This window comes from Protopterus annectens, chromosome 8.part1, assembly GCF_019279795.1.
Source record: "Protopterus annectens isolate FY-2018-M chromosome 8.part1, PAN1.0, whole genome shotgun sequence".
Classification (NCBI taxonomy): Eukaryota; Metazoa; Chordata; order Ceratodontiformes; family Protopteridae; genus Protopterus; species Protopterus annectens.
This window is the reverse complement of record NC_056742.1, coordinates 470,472,383-470,494,064: the sequence shown is the minus strand read 5'-3', so window position 1 is coordinate 470,494,064 and position 21,682 is coordinate 470,472,383. Positions and strand designations below refer to the sequence as shown.

Here is a 21,682-nt window from a genome sequence, read left to right as displayed (position 1 = left end):
CAAGATGGAGAATATAGCAGGTCGATTCCTATTGACTGACATGAATTCTAAATCATGATACACATTCTGCAGCTAATGATTTCTACCAATGATTATGCCTAATAGTTAAACAGGTTTTTAAGATGGTAAGACATCGACTTTAAAGTTCAGTTGACTAACAAAAGGGATTGCACTTAAAGACTATGGGACAATTTATTTAATTTGGCCTATAGCTATCAAAAAACACCCCAGTGATGTCAATCTTCTACTTCAATTAGCTGCTCTGACAGGAAAAAAATTGGTAAAGTTATGTTTATTTCAAAGATAAATATAGAAACCTCACTATGCCACATTGTATGAACAGTACGCTGAAGCAGCATTTTGAGAAGTCACTCACATTTACTACTGTATTCCATCTGCAGAAAGATAAATTCAGCTATAATGATTCCTAAGTAAAACACTGAACTGAACTTCCAAACAAATCTCACATTTATTCACTACACATGCTCAAAGGCTTTAGCAAACAGTTTTAGACATGTAGCCTATGTTTATTTATACAGCAAACATCTGAGGCATTTGTAAAAAAAATTATTAAATGTACTACCTGACATTTAAACAGTGATTCAGACCCTACCGAGTGCAACCTCCTTGAGTTTTGTGAAAATATGACTTGTTACTAAAACGTGTCAAGTAATACACAGTTTTACTCCTGCATTACTCATTTTATTTTTAAATAGATCTGAATCAGACCACTCTAATATACATTTGGCACCCAGTTTTAGAGTAATGCTTAAAAATATGGATGATTTGAAGATGCTGCTGTTTCTGTGTAGGATGCTATTACAATTTATTAACAGGCACCATGATGCACAAAATGTAAAAACATGAAACATATCAAGCTTACCTCTGCCCTGTTGCCTGTTGATCTCGTAACTGCAGAAGTGACTGCTCATATTCTTTCTCTTTCTGGACAATCAGACTCCTAAGAACCTCTGAAGTATGCTCCAATTCCTCCATTTGCCTCTTCTGAGATTCAATCACATTCTCACTGCAACATATACAACAAGCCACATTGGTACTGCAGTCAGTGGCAATACTAATACATAATAATTAAACATCAGCATCAGTGTTGTGCAGCTTCTTCTGGCTCTGTCTCACTGCAACATATACATAAACATTACTATTATGCAGTTACAGTGGCTATACAGCAACTGTATTAGCACCATATTGCTACGGTGGTTGCACAACACAGCCATGAAGTAAAACCTGCACCTTGCTGGAACACTCATAGTGCAATGCAACATTGTAACAGCATTCAGATTTTTCTGTCACACAAACTCACTACTTCTTAACACAAATTCAAAAATAACTCTCACTTGCATAACACACCCATTTAACATCTCCGCTGACTGTTCAAGGTAAAAGAAAGTACAGTTGTGTACACCTACCATAAATGTAGATGTTCGAGTGTCTTCACTGTTGCAGTCATAACTGTAGGGTGCTCCTGCCGGCAGGCAGCCCGAGGGCGGCCAGAATCCCAAAGTCTGGGTCCGGCGTCGGCTGTACAAGCCAGTACCCTGATGTCAGTACGCTCTGGTACATAGCCCTCAGCCGACGCCATCTTCTCCACCCTTTCTTGCCCTAGATGTCAGAAGTCCCTAATAAATCATAAATGAATCCCACTAGGAAACACAAATACACCACAAAAAAGAGAAAAAGAGGGGATAGGAGGGAGGGAAACACCAACTGCAACAGTGAAGACACTCGAACATCTACATTTATGGTAGGTGTACACAACTGTACTATGTTCATCGTGTTTCACTGTTGCAGTCATAACTGTAGGGTGGAATCCCAAAGCAGTGAAAAAAGGGGGGAGGTTTAGACAGAAGAAGGGGCAGCAAGAAGACCGGAAATAGCCTTTCCAAGAGAACTGGAGGCAAAAGAAACAAACAATTGGTTAGATTTTCTGAACTCTTTAGTCTTGTCCAAATAAAATCGTAACCGTCTGTGCACGTCCAAGGAATGCAAAATCCTTTCCCCTTTATTCTGAGGATTAGGAAAGAAGGTAGGAAGGTGAATTGTTTGATTCAAAGCCACTTTCGAAATCACCTTAGGCATGAAAGTAGGATTGGTCCTCAAGGATACTCTGTCCTTGTGGAAAATAAGGTATGGTTCCACAGCCATGAGAGCTTGCAACTCTGAGACCCTTCTGGCAGAAGTCAAAGCTAACAAAAGAACTGTCTTCCAAGATAAAAACTTAATATCTGAAGATGCAGCAGGCTCAAAAGGAGGCAAAGTAAGTTTTTCTAAAACATAATTAAGATCCCAAGCAGGAACAGGAGGGGTTCTGGGAGGCCTTAAATTCTTAGCCCCGCTCAAGAATTGTCTCACCAAAGGATGAGAAAAAACAGGGGGATCAGTATTGAAATGAGCAGAAATAGCAGAAGCATGAATCTTAATGGAAGAAAAGGAAAGTCCATTAGACAAAAGGTCCAAAAGGTAAAGCAAAATAGAAGAGAGATCAGGTACCAGAGGGTCCAAACCTCGGTCCTGCATCCAAATGCAAAATCTCTTCCATTTAGAGGCATAGGATTTCCTAGTGCTAGGTCGTCTAGCTTCCAAAAGAACATCCAAAACTTGTTTGGGAAGACTAGAAGAGATCAAATTCCTTTGAAGAGCCAAGCTGCCAGACAAAGGGTCTTGAGATTGGAATGTAGCAACTGACCCTGATGCTGGGACAGAAGAGAAGGGTTCAGAGGGAGAATCCAAGGAGGTTCCAAGAACAGGTGCTTTAAAGTTGGATACCAAAACTGTCGAGGCCAATTTGGAGCAATCAAGATGAGGAACTTGGGCTTGTCCTATTTTATCTTTAGTAAAATCCGAGGAAGAAGAGGAAGAGGAGGAAAGGCATATCCCGAAAGGTTTCTCCAGCTGAAGGACAGGGCATCCACTTTCCAAGCTGTTTTGTGGAATGACCTGGTGCAAAAGAGAGGCAGCTGATGATTGAGATGGGATGCAAACAGATCTATCTGGGGGCATCCCCAAACTGCAGTAATCTTGTTGAATAAGTTGGTGTCTAGCATCCATTCGTGAGGATCTAAAATGTTCCTGCTCAGGCTGTCTGCTAAGAGATTCTGTTCTCCTGGTATGAATTGGGCCTGGAGATGTAGATTCAGATTTAGAGCTGTGTCCCATAAAGCCATAGCTAGTCTGCAAAGGGGGTACGAATGAGAACCCCCCTGCTTGTTTATGTACCACATGACTGTGGTGTTGTCTGTGCAAATCAAAAGAGGTCCTGGATGCAAAAGGTTCTTGAAGGCTAGAAGAGCATTTTGAACTGCCAACATTTCCTTCAGATTGATGTGCCAGTGAAGATGATCCTTTGTCCAGGTTCCCTGCTGGCAATTGCCTAGAAAATGTGCTCCCCAAGCATAATCCGAGGTGTCCGTGGTTATGATTTGAGAAGGTTGAGGAAGACGGAAAGGCTTTCCTTCGTTTAACGCACACACCCTGGACCACCAAAGGAACTCCTTCTGGAGGCAGGGGATCAGAGGAATCAGAGTGTCCAGATCGTGGTAATGCTGCGACCATACACTTTTCAGATACCATTGAAGCTTTCTCATATGAAGCCTTGCATTTGGAATCAACAGAATGCAGGAAGCCATGTAGCCCAGTGCCTGCAGGAATTTCCTTGCAGTGAGCTGAGGTAAAGTTGCCAAAGTCTTGAAAATTGAAGCCAGCTGTATTTGTTTTTCTGTAGTGAGGAAGGCCCTTTGTAAGGTTGTATTTAAGAGGGCTCCCAGAAATACCATTTGTTGAGAAGGGATCAAATGTGACTTTTTGTGTTCACTGAAAATCCCAGTAGGAGGAGAAGACATTGAACAAAATCCAGATGTTGAAGTAAAAGATCCTTGCTGTCTGCCTGAATAAGGCAATCATCCAAATAGGGGTAAATCTGAATCCCCTGGAGTCTGCAATAAGCCACTACTGGTGCCAGGCACCTGGTAAAGACTCTGGGCAGTAGATAAACCAAAGGGCAGTACAGAGAATTGAAAGTGTCTCGAACCTGCCTTGAACCTGAGGAATTTCCTGCGTTCCTGCCTGATGGGAATGTGTAAATAAGCTTCCTTTAGATCCAATGTCACCATCCAGGCGTCCTGAGAGAGCATTGGAATCAGCTGCTGCAGAGTAAGCATCTTGAATTCTGGAATTTCCAAAAAGGTGTTTAGCACAGAAAGGTCCAGAATAGGTCTCCATGAGCTTTGCTTTCTTGGAACCAGAAACAGTCTTGAATAAAAACCTTTTCCCATCTCTGAGAGTGGAACAGGCTCTATGGCTCTCATGGCCAGAAGAGCATCCACTTGATTTAAGGCCTCTGACCATTGATGTTTTGGCAGATCTGGCCAACCGAAAGCCCTTGGCAAGGTATGAAAGTGGAATTTGTAGCCTTTTAAAATCACGTCCAATACCCATTTGTCCTGGGTAATATGAGTCCAATTTCTGTAAAAAAGAGAAAGTTTTCCTCCGAGAGAGGCATCCAGGTAAAGAGGTCCTGTAGCCCAACCGAGAGAGTCATTGAGTTTGCTTCCTTTGAGATTGGGATCTGTCTTCTCCCCTTCTAGGTGAAGAAGCAGTCCATTGTCTCGATCAGTAAGAGGTCTGAGCTTGGCCACGACCTCTGGAGCGTCTATATCTTCCCCTTTGATGCCTGTCAGACGTGGGAAAGGACCAATTTTTGGAGGGCCAATTCCTGGAAAATCTAGGAGGCTGAACTTGCAAGAAATCTTTCACAGTTTGCATAGATTTTGCCTTTTCTTCCATCTTTTTAATAACCTCCTCAGCCTTAGATCCAAAAAGAACATCATGCTGAACAGGGGCATCTAATAATTTAGCCTTAACCTGTTCAGGTAAACTTTGCTCACGAAGCCAAGCATGTCTCCTGATAACAGTACCAGAGGCTGCGGCCCTGCAAGAAGCATCCAAAGCATCAAAACCACAATGCAAGCTATGTTTGTTCAGTTGTTCAGTTGCATGAAATACATCCTGTAGTTCCTTATCTTCTGCACATGCAGGAAGGGAGACAAGCTTTTGCTTTAAAACAGACAAAAGAAATTGCTGATACTTAAACATATGAAACTGGCAATTTAAAGCCCTAACAGAGAGGGTAGCAGAAGTATATACCTTTTTACCCCACCTGTCTAAGGCACGAGAATCCTTCTCAGAGGGAATAGGATTCTTAGAAGTAGCAACTTTAGCAGCCTTAGAGCCCTGAGATATAGTTTAAGGATCTGCAGAAGGATTCTTAAACAAGAACAAATGAGACTCAGGAACCCTATAAAACCTATCAGGCTTAGAGGGAGCAGGAGGCATGGAGTCAGGATTCAAATTAGCCTTGGAAAAAGCATCATCCACAATGTCAAGAACAGGAGGGATAGCCAAAGGCCTATGTTGAGGAAGAAGAAGGAATTCTCTAAGCCTCTTCTTGGAAGCAGAATAATCCTGACCTTCCCAATGAAAATGTTCCCTCATCTCATGTAAGGTTTCCCCAAAAGAAAAATCTTCAGGCGGAGAGGCAGAGGGCAAGGAGTCCTCAGCATCCGAATCCTCATAAGGAGGAAAAGAATATTCCTGATCAGAGGAAGAGACAGAAGATATAGAAGCCTGGTCAGAGGAATCCATAGGAACATCCTGTCAAGGCCTTTTCTCAGGGGGGGGGGTGAGAACCCCTAATCATAGTAAGCAAATCTTCAGCCATCCTTAACAATTGCTTCTGTGTCCGGGGAGTAGATTCAGAAGTAGCATGAGCAGGAGCTTTGGACTTAACAGGAGTCTTTGTCTTTGCCTTTGCCTTTGAAATAGTGATGTGAGTAGGCCTGAATACCCCCTCAGAAGCCGGTACCTGCACAGCGGTTCCGGACCCATCTGAGGGAGCGACGTCCGAAGGTCCTGCAGCAGATAAAATAGAAGGCCTTGATGGCTCCCCATGGGAGTCCGTATCGGCCATCGGTTCAGAAGTGGCGGACGACAGGGGCTGCAAAAGCGCCTCACTGATGACAGCCGAACCGGACGCTGGCTCCAGCTGCAACGAGTCCTGTTTGGACCTCGGAGGCCTGTCCTTGTCTTTGCGCTTCTTTTGAATTCCGGTAGCATCCGATGACATTCTATAATTGAAGCGTCTGCCAAAGTAATTCAGAGCCCAGTCGTACCTGCGTTTGATAGTACGAGAATTAAACCTGGCACAGAACCGACAACAAGAAACGTCGTGGTCAGGGCCTAAGCAAGGTAGACAGTAAGAGTGGAAATCTTTATGAGGTATTTGTTTCCCACACGTAATACAATTATTAACTTTTTCTGACATCGGAGGAACAAGAAAAATATTCCCCAACGGGGTACTTAGCTTTGAGAAGAGAAGTAAGAACTTCGGACCGACAACAACCAAAAATGCTGTTCAAAAATCGCCAACCAACGACTTGCGAGCTGCTTTCCACCACATGGCAAGAAAGACTGGAGAAGATGGCGTCGGCTGAGGGCTATGTACCAGAGCGTACTGACGTCAGGGTACTGGCTTGTACAGCCGACGCCGGACCCAGACTTTGGGATTCTGGCCGACCTCGGGCTGCCTGCCGGCAGGAGCACCCTACAGTTATGACTGCAACAGTGAAACACGATGAACATCATATTAGTACTGTACGTTTACATCACACGTTTTTCACTGAACCATATGCATTTAACAGGTATAATGTATTTATACAGGAGCCCTTTAAAACATTGATTACCAAGACAGTTTTTTGTCAACTATAGGGGATGCGAAAGTGCAAAATAAAGGGCCCTGGCCCATCCAAAAATAAAAGAAAGAAAAGAAAAGGCTTTGCATGATTTCCATGGAACACTTTTTTAGTGATATGTATGGTCATAAATGAAGCAATACAAACCTATTTATACATAAACATGTATATAACATAAGCATCTCTCCCTCTCTCTCTCTCTCTCTATATATATATATATATATATATATATATACACACATACACACATTTATAGATTTATTTATTATTTATTTACATTTATTTACTGTGAAAGTTCACTGGGTCAGAAATCCGTTTTCAGTGGAGGCTCAGGGAGAAAAGCTGCAAAATGAGTAAAATAAAATCAGATTACAGTAGATAGGTAAATAGACAATTTTAGAAAGAAAGTCTTTAAACTATAAAAAAAATAGGCAAAAACAAAACCACTGCACCAGATAAAGTCCAGACCAGGCTTCAAAAATATAATGCAAGAAATCCAAACAAAACCACTGCACCAGATAAAGTCCAGACCAAGCTCCAAAAATATAATGCAAGAAATCCAAACAGAACCACTACACCAGATAAAGTCCAGACAAGGCTCCAAAAATATAATGCAAGAAATCCAAACAAAACCACTGCACCAGATAAAGTCCAGTCCAAGCTCCAAAAATGGAAGGCAAGAAATCCAAATAAAACCACTGCACCAGATAAAGTCCAGACCAGGCTCCAAAAATATAATGCAAGAAATCCAAACAAAACTACTACACCAGATAAAGTCCAGACAAGGCTCCAAAATATAATGCAAGAAATCCAAACAGAACCATTGCATGAGATAAAGTCCAGACCAGGCTCCAAAAATATAATGCAAGAAATCTAAACAAAACCACTGCACCTGATAAAGTCCAGACCAGGTTCCAAACACATAATGCAAGAAATCCAAACAAAACCACTGCACCTGATAAAGTCCAGACCAGGTTCCAAAAATATAATGCAAGAAATCCAAACAAAACCACTGCACCCGATAAAGTCCAGACAGGCTCCAAAAATATAATGCAAGAAATCCAAACGAAACTACTGTACCACATAAAGCCCAGACCAGGCTCCAAAACTATAATGCAAGACATCCAAACAAAACCACTGCATCAGATAAAGTCCAGACCAGGTTCCAAACATATAATGCAAGAAATCCAAACAAAACCAGTGCACCAGATAAAGTCCAGACCAGGCTCCAAAAATATAATGCAAGAAATCTAAACAAAACCACTGCACCAGATAAAGTCCAGACCAGGCTGCAAAAATATAATGCAAGAAATCCAAACAAAACCACTGCACCAGATAAAGTCCAGACCAGGCTCCAAAAATATAATGAAAGAAATCTAAACAAAACCACTGCACCATATAAAGTCCAGACCAGGCTGCAAAAATATAATGCAAGAAATCTAAACAAAACCACTGCACCAGATAAAGTCCAGACCAGGCTGCAAAAATATAATGCAAGAAATCCAAACAAAACCACTGCACCAGATAAAGTCCAGACCAGGCTCCAAAAATATAATGCAAGAAATCTAAACAAAACCAGTGCACCAGATAAAGTCCAGACCAGGCTCCAAAAATATAATGCAAGAAATCTAAACAAAACCAGTGCACCAGATAAAGTCCAGACCAGGCTGCAAAAATATAATGCAAGAAATCCAAACAAAACCACTGCACCAGATAAAGTCCAGACCAAGCTCCAAAAATATAATGCAAGAAATCCAAACAGAACCACTGCACCAGATAAAGTCCAGACCAGGCTCCAAAAATATAATGCAAGAAATCCAAACAAAACCACTGCACCAGATAAAGCCCAGTCCAAGCTCCAAAAATGGAAGGCAAGAAATCCAAATAAAACCACTGCACCAGATAAAGTCCAGACCAGGCTCCAAAAATATAATGCAAGAAATCTAAACAAAACCAGTGCACCAGATAAAGTCCAGACCAGGCTCCAAAAATATAATGAAAGAAATCTAAACAAAACCACTGCACCATATAAAGTCCAGACCAGGCTGCAAAAATATAATGCAAGAAATCTAAACAAAACCACTGCACCATATAAAGTCCAGACCAGGCTCCAGAAATATAATGCAAGAAATCCAAGCAGGCAAAGGACACAGACGGCATAAATCCAAACAATTTATTTAATAAGAAACATGTAAGCGCTTTTGAGTAGTACTCCTATGCTTCATCAGACATAAAATTCTATCACAGGCCTAAACATTTTAAATACTGTTATACCAATCACTGCTAGCAACCTTTTCCCCTCCAATTAAATAATTAGTGGAAACCAAGTGATTTTAAAGTAACCTAACACTTTAGCAAAATAAGTACATTTTAGTATGTTCCAACCACAACTTATATAATAGAGTTCAGATATAATAAATAAGATATATATTGCAGACAGTTTTTTATTGTAAAAAGGTTGCTAGCAGTGATTGGTTTAACAGTATTTAAAATGTTTAGGCTTGTGACAGAATTTTATGTCTGATAAAGCATAGGAGTACTATGCAAAAGCGCTTACATGTTTCTTATTAAATAAATCACTTGGTTTTATGCCGTGCATGTCCTTTGTTTGCTTGGATTTCTTACACTATAAAAAAATATAGACAACAATTTTCACATCATAGCAAACTTTTTTTAAAAATACTATGTCTATATATATATATTCACTTCATAATCTCAAAATCCTGAAATATCGAATTTCAAGATCATAAAGCTGAAACCTGACAATCTCGAAACCCCAGAAACGTGAATTTTAAAATCGCAAACACTACACTAACCATACAACACATACACATACACACAGCTTCCCCTAACACACAAACACTCAAACCTACACTACATACAAACAGGGGGGCAAGCACCCCTGCACACACCCCCTACTTAAAAATATACTAACTCCACGGTCACACTACACAGACAAACACACAAAAACACCACCATACAAGCTACATTCCCCTCGCACACACAGATCACAGTAACCAAACACACTGACAGACACTAAAGCCCCTAACCAAAAATCAAACATAAATACTTACCTGAACTTCCAGCTATCCCTTAATGCAGTGCAACACCAGAAGCGCTACTTCAAAATCTCCGTACATCAGGATTTTAATCTCAGGATCCTGAAATTCGGTATTTCAGAATTTCGGGATTATAAAGTGTTCCCATACATACACACACACATATATATATATATATATATATATATATATATATGTGTGTGTGTGTGTGTATATATATATATATATATATATATATATATATATATATATATAAACATGCATACACATTTATATAGAGTACCCCATGTTTTGTCAAAAGCCTTTTATTTAACAAATGCACGGGGGTAAGGTCTAATGTTGATGGTATGCAGAGCAGAGTGGTGGAAATATTAATGGAGTGCAATTTCAAGAAAGGTAACTGGGGTTGGAGGAGTGATGGTGCTTCTGTGTGTGTATATGAGAGTTCGGGTTAGTGCTGGGGATGAGTAAAGGATATGTGTTGTATGTTTGTGTGTGAGTTTGTGTATTTTAGGGTTATGCTCATGGTTAGGTTAGGATATAGTGCTGTTTGCAAGTCCAACCTCTGCCCTCTTTAGTAATGGGTGTTGACCCTAATCCTAATACTGTCCCCTCCCTCAAACCTAACCCCTACACCTTACCTTCATAACAACATTCCTGTAACACTTTCTCCACTCAGATGAATTTCAGGCTAGTCTTATAGAGGCTTTTAGTGTTAATACAGAGAGAGAAATAAAATAGTTTTCCTTTATCAATAATATTTCATTTGATATTTTTTGTTTTTGGTATTTTATATGTTCATCAGCATTTTCAATTAAACATTAAATTACTTTGATCACCCACAGCAGAGCCATATATGTGCATCGTGTGTGTATATACTTAATGCATACTTATATTTACACATACATACATATACTTACACGCGAACATGCATGCACACACACACACACACACACACACATGCATGCGTACACACGCACACACATGCCAGTAATTGAAACACTAGTAATTATGAACTTTACACCTATACTACCTTATTAATGCTTCATTTTTATGTTGTTCATATTTGTTAAATATGGAAAATAATTTTTTAATAAGGGACTCAGAAATTCAAGGATATAATTAATATGGTAATCAAGAAAAGAAGGCTTTATCTGCAGATGATATTATTTTGTACCTGACAGAACCAGAACAGGATATCTCAGTGTGTTGTGGAACATTCTGAGACAGTTTAAAGTTTTTTGGGATATAAAATTATTGAAGACAATACAAAGGCTATGGCTGTAAACTATGTAACCATACATGAATTGGTTTAGCAATAACCACATTTATGAGGGCACCATAAAATGAAGTATTTAAGAGTACGGGTTAAGGGGATTCTGTTAAGGCAGCTAAGGATATATGGGAAGAGACAAACAAAAGATAATACAAAAACAGAGAAACTGGAAGCTAGTGTTTATGGATATGGATAACAAATACTTCAGTCTTATACACAGGTCAGGCATATTTTTTTTTATCAACCAGAGGAGAAGTTGTGGACACTAAGAGATGAAAAATTCTATATGGGAGGGGATGAAGGCAAAGTTCATGACGGATACGTTGATCCTTCCAATAGAACAAGGTGATTTAGGATTATCTGATTTGAAGAAATATTTTTAGAGCTACACAGTTAAGGTAAATGTACATAACACAAACAGAAAGCTATAATTCAAAGTGGAAAGGGATGATGATGAAAGGAGAGATTCAAGAAATAAGGAAAGTGTGGGATTTTGTATGCAGATCCTTAAGAAGAACAGTCATACTGAATATTATATTCATAAAGTAGCAAAAAGTATTCTAAGAACAATGCCAACACAAGAATGGTGAAAGGAGATTCTGCTGATAGGGATGACTGCAATTAGGGATACACAGAATAGGTAAGAGAGGCTGGAACCAGGACAAAGGAGCCAAAATATTGGCAGCAAATAACTAGAGAGAGGAAAGGAAACACAATGGGAAGATGTCAAGAAGACATTTGGACTATAGGCTAGCGATTGCTTTCTCTAGCACGGATGGAGTACAGCCAAAGAGAAAGGGATTGGGTAATCCTAACTGAAAGACCTGCTCTGGTAGAGCTGTTAGTTAAATCTCGAACAGAAGTTGCTGTTAAAGAAGGGATGATTAGTAAGGTATATAAAATATTGCAGAATAACTATACGAATTGATTAAATAAACAGTTTGCAAGGAAAAAATGGGAGGACGTATGTATGACTCCCAAATATGCAACAAAGTCTAGACGATTTATGATTTTTGCTTTGAAGAACTTGCAAAGGTATTTTTATACCCCAGGCAGACTCCAAAGAATTTTTCCTCAAGCATGTGGCAAAGGTTGGTGGTGTGATGGGGAAGAAAGGTTACTGGGAACATACGTTTTGGGAGTGTAATAAGCTGGTAGATTTCAAAAATTACTGACAGTGTACTCTGGGTGAGTAAATGGGCGTAACTAAGGGAATTATTTTTTGAGCTGGGATACAGGATCTGAACTGGCTAAACATAGTAAGATCTTGTTAACTTAATTTCTGGTGGCTGCCAAAAAGCAATTACTAGAAAATGGACATCATAGTCTTAACCAGCTGTATTTGAAATAATGAATATTCTAACAGAGATAAAAGTACTTGAAGTGGGATCCTTAGAAAAGGGTAGGGGCAAATTACATAGAAAAAAATGGAAATTATGGAAACATTACACGCAAAATAATGTTTTGGAGGAGGAATGAGGTTTAAGCAAAGGCAGGAACTGAACGATTTTATGCAATGTTGGATTAATGATAATTGTATACAATAAACTATGTGATGTATAACGTTTGTAACGGTGAACATGTTAACAAGTCTTGTTTTCTTTTATATAAATGTATGCTTGTCTATGTCTTATGTGATAATTCAATAAATGTGTTAAAAATGGAACATGATTTTTGTTCTTTAAAAATCAAATCACCTTAAAGCTATAAAGTCAGTTTGCAGATTTTTATATGCGCTGAATAACATGGTGTTCAAAGTACTAATGCACTTGCTTTTGTTTTTAAGGTATCTGATTTTGAATTTGCCACCCAAAGCCTTCAGGCTCAAGGTATTCCAATATTTAATAGAAAGTACACTTGTGAAAAACTTACCATAACACAGAGGTTTGAATAGATCACTGTTGCAGTAATGCTGACAGATAAGATGTGTCCTGCTAAGGATGCCATACATCATGCCAGTATACCAAAGCTTAGGTCGTCCTTCATGTGCCATAAGCCTGACCTTAGACCTAGGTACAAAGAGAACATGCTAGTACTTATAGAATGCACAAGAAAGAAAGTCCTTAGAGCTTTCTTGCTCCAGCCACACAATAAGACGGACTTAAAAAGAGGCCAGACTCAGGTACAACTAGTCAGGGAAAGATAAGCAAAAGAGGATTCCACCTCAGCCAAAAAGGAAAAGATAAAAAAGAAGGGGGATAAGCGGGAGGGTGCATACACAGCAGCAGTGACCTATATGAACATTTATTGTTAAGGTAAGTTCTTATTTAACTGTACCATGTTCACCTTTTGACCAAAGTTGCAGTAATGCAGATGGGATGATTCACAAAGTTGTTAGGTAGACTGTGAAGTCTAAGAGATACAGAGAACTGGTGTCCAGTAACCCTGAAGGATGGTTCTGGCAAATGCCATTCTGACTCTAGAAAAGTCAGCAATCAAGTAAAGTTTGGTAAAGGTGTAAAATGAAGACCAGGTAGCTGCCCCCAAGACAGATTTGAAGTCAAGCTTTTTGAAAATTGCACCTGGAAAAAACATGGTGTATATAAAATGAGCAGTAATGTGATCTTGGAGGAGTTTTCCATGGTAAGAATAACAAATGGAAATGACAAGGGAACTCATCTGGATATGGTATGTTTGGATAATGAGAAACCTTGGTTTTCCCCCTCAAAAGAAATAAACAATTGCCTAAATTGTTGAGTTGCTTTAGTTCAGTCTATATAAAATCTTAGGTGTCTGTGTAAATCTAGTAAAGGAATGATCTTTTCTCCCTTATTTTGAGGGTTAGAAAAAATGCAGGAAGATGAACATATTTGATTTGGAGACATTTCAATGACCACCTTGGGTACAGGGGATGGATCAGTTCTAAGGGACACCATGTTCTTGTGAAAAAAAAAACAAACAGAAAATGTGGACTAGACATTATCTCTTGCAACTCAGAAACCCTTTTTGCCTACAAGAACTTTTTTCCATGTACAAAATATTAAGGATGCAAAAGAAGCAGCTTCAAGTTGCTAAAGTTAATTTCTCAAGAACATAATTCAGGTCATATGGAAGATAAATGGGTTTTCTTGAAGGAGATGGGCTGATATGTAGGTCACCTTTTAAGAACTATTTCACCTCAAAATGACAAGATATAAGTGGATCCATTGGTAGAAAAGCTGAAATGGCTGACAAATGTATATTAATACAAGTATAAACCAAGCCAGAATTGAACAGCTTACAAAATTATTTGAGGATGTTAAGCATTTTGACTTGACAGGGATCCAGCCCTCTTTTCTGGCATCAAAAAGAAAATATTTTCCATTTTGAAATACACGATTACCTAGTTGCAAGCCTTGTAGACTCCTTTATTACCTGTAGCATGTCCTCTGAATAAAGCTACCTAAAAGGAATTAAAAGCCTGTCATCCAAACTGTAAGAATGAAAGTCTTCAGATTTGGATGAATTAGAGAGACTTTCTGCTGTGGGAGCAAGTCCATCCCGTTAGGTAATATGTGGTGATTGCCCTTGACTAAGTCGAAGAGAATGGAGAACTAATATTGTCTTGGCCAAAAATAAAATTGAGATTGTCCTTCTGAATCTTCAGAAGGACCTTTTGGATGAGAGGAGAGGCATACAGGAATTTTCCTTTCCATGGGAAGAAGAAGGCATGCATTTCTCCAAGGCTTCCTTGTAAGGAATCCTGAAACAGAAATATGGGGAATGACTTATTAGAACAAAGGCAAAAAGATCTATCTCTGGGGTACCTCACTGGCGGTAAATCTGAAATAAGACCTCTGTTGAACATTTATTTGTGAGGGTCTCCTTGGATCTCCTCAGGCAGTCTGCTAATATGTTCTGTTCTGAGGAAATGTAAACTACTTGGAGGAAAAGATTGTGATTAATTGCAATGTTTCAAGCAATCACTGCCAATTGGCACAGGTGGTATGACTTCACATCCTCCAACTTGTTGATGTACCACATGAAAGTGGTATTGCCTGTCAAAACTTACAGAATAGTTGGGGATGAAAGGTGATGGATAGAAAGAATAGATGATTTTATTTATTTGGTGTTGATATGCTCTCTTCCATCCTGTTTTGATGAAAGTCGCTATACCCTCTCAAACAGTTTCCCGGGCCATGTCTGATGCATCTGTAGAGATCTTTTGCAGAGAAGGGAGAATAAGAAAAGGAATGTCTGTGTTTGCTCTTCTCTAAATGATCCACCTAAACAGTTCTTTCTTCAGAAAATGCAAGAGAAGAAATGGGAATGACAGAAGACAACATAGCTGTACCCCATACTTGCACTGTGAATGTCATGTATCCCAGGACTCTCAGAATCTTTCTTGTAGAGGTCAGGGAATGGTTGGTCAGTGATAGAAAAGTAAATCTCAAATAATGAGCTGTAGAGAAGACATCTGAATCAGGAAAATATCCAGATAAGGGTAGAAATGAATGTCTTGGTCTGCAAAATGCTGTAACAGGGGCTAGATGGTTTGTAAACATTCTTGGAGCAGTGGCGTCCAAAAAAACAAAGCACTAAATTAAACCTCAAGGCACAGAGTCTTAAAACTTTCCTGTGTTCTGGGTGAATAGTAATATGAAAGTAAGCATCTTTTAGATTCAAGGTAACCAAAAACCCTTGGGGACAAATCAAAGAGAAAAATTTTTTGAGTTTTCTTGAAACAAAATCGGTTTTCTTTTTTGATGCTGTGGAATTGGCTCTTTTACTCTCTGATGCAGAAAGCAGGATAAGCTAAGAGGAATTAAATGTCATCTATTCGAAGGGACTTGGTGAATTACATTATAGCCTATATCTTTTTGGAATGTCTGCATATCACAAAATTCTACTGTGATTATTTTACAGAAGTGAAGACTGGCAAGGTTTGCTGGGAAGGGACTTCCAAAATGGCTGTATATTGAGTAACAGCTTATTTCTAGTTGTCCCAGTGTGAAAACAGAAACTTAGCAGAAAAGGCCGGTAGACTTGTGTTTATGGATAAATTTCAGTAACTGGCTAGTAACTGCACTGCCTGAATGCCAGAAATAAGGAGAGAAAGAGGACCTGGAAAAGAATCCGCTACAAAAAGTGAGGATGAAACACTGACTGGGAAAAGTTCTGTCAATGTTCAGTAAAAAGCAATGCAACCTTCAGATATGACTTCCAGTAACCTACAGGAAGATACAAGACAAATGCATACAGACCTGCTTACGATAAAGAAAACACTGATGGAGCATGTCAACACAAACAACAAAATGCTGGAAAAAAATGAAAGAAGATTTAAATAGATATTAAGATGAGATGATAAAGCTGCAAAAATCAGAGGTCAAAAGAAATAAAAGGCTGGCTGAATAGGAGACTGCTCAGGAAGCGATATTTCAAAAAATAATAGAATTAGAGGACAGAGCACGTAGGGAAAACTTGAGATGTTCAGCTATACTAGAGAAGCTGGAAGGAACAGACTGCATTAATTTTATGAAAGTACAAATAAGTAGCTGGACTGGTATTCCACAGCAGGCGTTTTTAGTTGAAAGGGCACATCATGTGTATGCTCCAAACCTGGCTATAAGAAAGCAACCTAGAACTTTAATACTAAATATGCAATCCTACCAGCAGGAGGAGTTGATTCTGACAAAACTGTGGCAGAAGGACAAAGTACTAAAAGTGGGAGATAGCAGAGTGTTTGTGGAGAATGATTACTCATTGCACACCACACAGAAGAGGAGCAAATTTATTCCACTACTGAGGGAAATGTCGAGATGCAGGTGTGAGATTCAAGCTGCTGTACCTAGCTATCTTCAAGGTATTCTACCATGGAGGGACAAAATAATTTTATGATGAAGTACATGCTAAGGAGGAAATACAAAAGTTTCTCCAACAAACAGTAAACTATGAAACAGAAGGAGATTCTGCTTCCTGTTCTTCTGGTAATAAAGACCACAGAGGGACTGCACCTGTTAAACCTTTTCACATTTTTCAATGGAAAATGATGTAAAGAAGGGAGCATGACAGCTGACTAGAAGAATTGAGAGTATGCTGGAAATGAAGCACACACAGGATTTCAGAGATGAACAGTAATAAAATCACTAACTTACTATGGGATTACAATGCAATAATTATATTTGTGAAATATGATAGAATAAGAACATCTGAATTTAATGGACTTTTTCAGAATTTGTTGGACTTGTGGGGGACTCTAAAGCATATGTTCTACTTCATGTCATCACTGTTCAGAAAAGTGCTTTGGGGAGGGGAAGTGGAAAGTTAACTAAGTAAAGATTTTTTTCTAAAATAATAGCAATTTTGTGGCATGTGGTTTTCTTTACATGCTATAAAGTAAAATTTTTCAGTTATTCTTAAGTGTAATGGGGGATTATAAACAGGTGCTGCTGTTATTTTTTTTTCCTTTTCTTTCTCCCTTCTCTCTATTCTTGTTCAGTTATAAGAAATGTAGGCACTGCAATGTATTAAAAAAGCCTGGTTAAAAAGCATGATACAAGAAAAAATAATGTCCTTTTTTCATTCTTGCATGGGGAATTGACTGGATTAAAGACTGTAGATTGATTTAGTAATAAGTTTTAAGAGAGAGCAAGTAAATGAAAAAGAACATTGTCTATTATGAAGCTTTTTTCTAGCAAATACATGTATACTCAGTAACAATTCTGCAGCTGGTCTTCATGTTTCCATGGAACAATCTGATAAAGAGAAACTGACTGCCTGGTTTTCATGCCTCCATGGAGACAATCTGATAAAGAAAAACTGGTTGTACTCTGGTGGAGAGTGATTGGCTGTGGGGAAATAAAGAAAAGAGAAATTGACTAGGAGATAACCTTCTCTTAAAACATTCAGGTGTACTTCCCAAAGTAGATAATGTTCTCTGAAAGCATTCAGGGGGCATTCCCAATGTAGCTTTGAAAACATTCAGGGGTTTTCCCAGCTGGGGAGAGCTATAAAGACAAGACAAATCCAATCAGCACTTAGCAGAACCACAGCCTGCACCATGCATCTTAGCATGGATGAGCTTTCTTTTAGGTTAACTCAAGTGTGTGAGTGTGGCTATCAGTTTGGGACTTTTGTTCCTATTAGGAGGGTAAACCTTCAATATCTGAAGGTGTACATAGTTGTGTGTGTTAGTTTTAAGTTAATAGGTTTTAGGGGGTATTGAGGGCATGTTTTTTTTTTGTTTGACAGCTTTCAATAAAACAAAAAGTTTTATAAGATGTGGCATAGGCTCAAATGCATATGACAATCAGCAACTGTATAAAAGTTCAACCTGCCAAACAGTGTATGCCTGTAACACAAAAGATGGAACTAAACATTTAATAAAAAAGTGTTATACATAAAAGGTGGGAATAATAACTTAATACAATGATGCTTTCTTTAATGACTTTAAATGTAAATGGCCTCACAGGTCTATACAAACAAGAAAGAGTAGTGAACTATATTAAAAACACAGAGTGCAAATAGTTATCTTACAGTAGACGCACTTAGAAATAAATGAAAATGTGAATTTGATAAAGAAAGGTTTTCAGGAAGGTTACTCAGTGGAATACCTGGGACAAAGGAAAAGAGAAGTACTTATATTAATTGCAAGAAGAGCTCCAATAGTAATAAAAGATAAAAAAAAAAAAAAGAATGGAAGATTTGTAGTGCTAAGAGGCTACTGGCAAGGGAGGAGGATTACAGTGGCATGCATTTCTATTCCACCTAAAACTCCTATAAGGGAGCTTAAGAAAATTCTGGGAGAAATAATCAGTTTTCAGCAAGGAATACTACTTATAGGTGGGGAATGAAATTTGATTTGTAGCAGTGAATATGTGTTTGGGGGGCCCAGAAGGGAAAATATAACAAAGGAGGGTATATTTTTGAAGAAATGTATGACAATAATTGGCATGGAAGATGTGAATTCAGTAATAGGAGTTTGGAGTGAATTTACATATTCTTCTCCAAGATTTAAAAACTGGGCTAGGCTAGACAAAATTACATTACTCAGGAAAATGTGCATTTAATCGAAGGTCTTGATACCCACCCAATAACTACTTCAGATCATGAGCCAATAATAGCTAAAATAAAAACACAGAGTAATGAATTAAAAATGAGACATTGGCGCTTGCCCACCTATCTGTTGAAAGAGAATAATTTAAAGAATTGGTATCAGAGATTATTCAGGAGCTGTTAGAGAGGATAGAATTTTTTTCTGAAAATATAGCTAGGGAGTGGGATAAAATGAAGGTGGAGTTTAAAAGTAGGGTGGAAATAAAAGAAAGGGAGCTATGGTTACGAAGCAACAAGAATTATTTAGAGGGATTGATTAAAGTATTGCAGAATAGGGGGAATCTCCCAGAACAAGAGGAGGATCAACTGCAGAATGCTAGGTAGAAAATAATGGATTACCTTGATAATATGTACATGCTTAGACATACTGCTGTTAAGCAACTGTTTTTTGATAACACTAGAGCACAAAAACTTTTAGCACAACAACTAAGGCAACAGAAAATAGAAAGGGTCGTCACCAAACTTAGAGAGCCTACAACAAAGAAGATAATAGATCCTGTAGCAGTACTAGACATATTTTGGAAATTCTGTGAGTGTCTCTATAAAGCAGAGAAATATGAAAATCAAGAACAGATACAAATGGAAATGTTTATGAAAGAATTAAATATGTCGAGGTTAGAGGTAAACGAGGCTCAATTAACTAACAGGATAGGAGGAAATGAGTTAAAAATTGTGATATATAACCAATCTACAGGAAAGTCCCCAGGAATAGATGGCATTCCTGTGGAAGTTTGGAAGCTAGGAGGAAAAAACTGAGAGATCTGAAAGGTTTAGTTTAACAGTATCTTGAGAGGAGGAGAAGTACCAACATCCTGGAAGAAAGCGGTGGCAGTTATAAGACCTGAAGAGGGTAAGTATTCATCAGATCTAGCTTCATACAGGCCCATTTCAATACAAAACCTTGACTATAAAGTGTTCATGTCTAGAATTGCTAAAAGAATGTCAAAACTAATACCAAAACTGATAGATATGGATCATATGTGGTTTTGTGGAGAGGAGACGAACATTTGACAACATTAACAGAACACTGATGATCCAGAGGGAAGAAGAATGCAAGAAAATACCATTGTTGTTTGTGGGTCTCGATGTAGAGAAAGCATTTGACAGAGTAAGCTGGGACTTTATGAGCAGGGCAATGGAAGCATTTGCATTTCCTGAAAAGATTATAAGGTAGATTAGAAGAATATATGAGGGATCAGAGGTGAAAATTCAAGTGGATAGAGTCCTCTCTGATAATTTCTGCTTGAGCAGAGGAACCAGGCAGGGGTGTCCTCTTTCCCCTTTATTATTTACATTATATTTAGAACCACTGGCAAAGAAAATAAAGGATTTAGAAATCAGGGATATAACTGGTATGGTAGTCAAGAAAAGCTAGCTTTATTTGCAGATGATATTATTTTTTACCTGACAAAACCAGAAAGACATTACAGTGTTGTGGAACATTTTGAGAGTTTCAGATCTTTTCAGGATACACAATTAATGAAGCTAAAACAAAAGCAATAGTGGTAAATTATGTACCCACGCATGAACTGGTTCAGGAATACCCATATTTATGGGGACATGATAAAATTAAATATTCAGGAGTATGGATTAAAAATTATTCTAGTGTGGCAGCTAAGGATACGTGGGAAGAGACTAAACAAAAGATAATACAAAAACAGAGAAAACTGAAACTTTGTTATACAGATATGGATAGTAAGATACACGCAATTAAAATGCTTTTAGTCCCTTTAGTCTTATACACAGGTCAGGCACATTTAAGTTGTAGATAGCAATTAAAAAAGAGCTGAAGGACCATCTGGGAGGGGAAGATGGCAAGAGTCAAGTGGGATAAGCTGATTCTTCTAGTAGAACAGGGTGGTTTGGGATTACCTAATTTGAAGAGGTATTTCAAAGCTACACAATTAAAACTTCTATACATAGCACAAGATGAAAACTATAATTCAAAGTGGAAAGGGATGATGATGAAACATGGGGGAAGCTCAAGAAATAAGGAGAGACTGGTATTTTGGATGCAGGCCTTTAAGGAGAATAACAATAATCATGCAGATAATTATATCCATAAAGTAGAAGTATTCTAAGAACAAAACCAACACAGGAACGCAGAAAGAAGATTCTGCTAATAGTGATGGCTGCAATTAGAGATACAGACAATAGGCAAAAGGGGGCTGGAATTTATTGGAGAAAACTGGCAAAGGAACCAATGTAGTGGGAGGAAATAAGATAGGGAAAGATGATAGAATGGGAAAACACCAAGAATTTATTTGGACTGCAGCCTGGAGATTGCCTTCCCTATCAGGGGAAGAAAAGAGTATAGGCAAAGAGAAAGAAATGGGGGGGGGGGGTTCTAAACAAAAGACCAGCGCTGCTAAAGTTTTTAATAGAATCTAGAACAGAGCTGCCATTAAAAAAGGAATAATTAGCAGAGCATATAAAATATTGCATGATAACTACAAGAATCAACCAGATGAGGTTAGAAAGGATTGGGAAGTGAGAATGGATAAGCAATCCACAAAGAAACAATGGGAGGATATATGTATATCTCCAAA

General features: G+C 38.5%; 1 protein-coding gene across 1 annotated transcript in view; it reads right to left on the bottom strand.

The window, feature by feature from the left end:
* RPGRIP1L (RPGRIP1 like) overlaps positions 1–21,682 on the bottom strand; it is a 1,932,928-nt gene that overhangs the window by 1,647,867 nt on the left and 263,379 nt on the right. Inside the window, 1 exon segment of the mRNA XM_044082016.1 lies at positions 884–1,027. Coding sequence (XP_043937951.1) covers positions 884–1,027 — 144 coding nt within the window.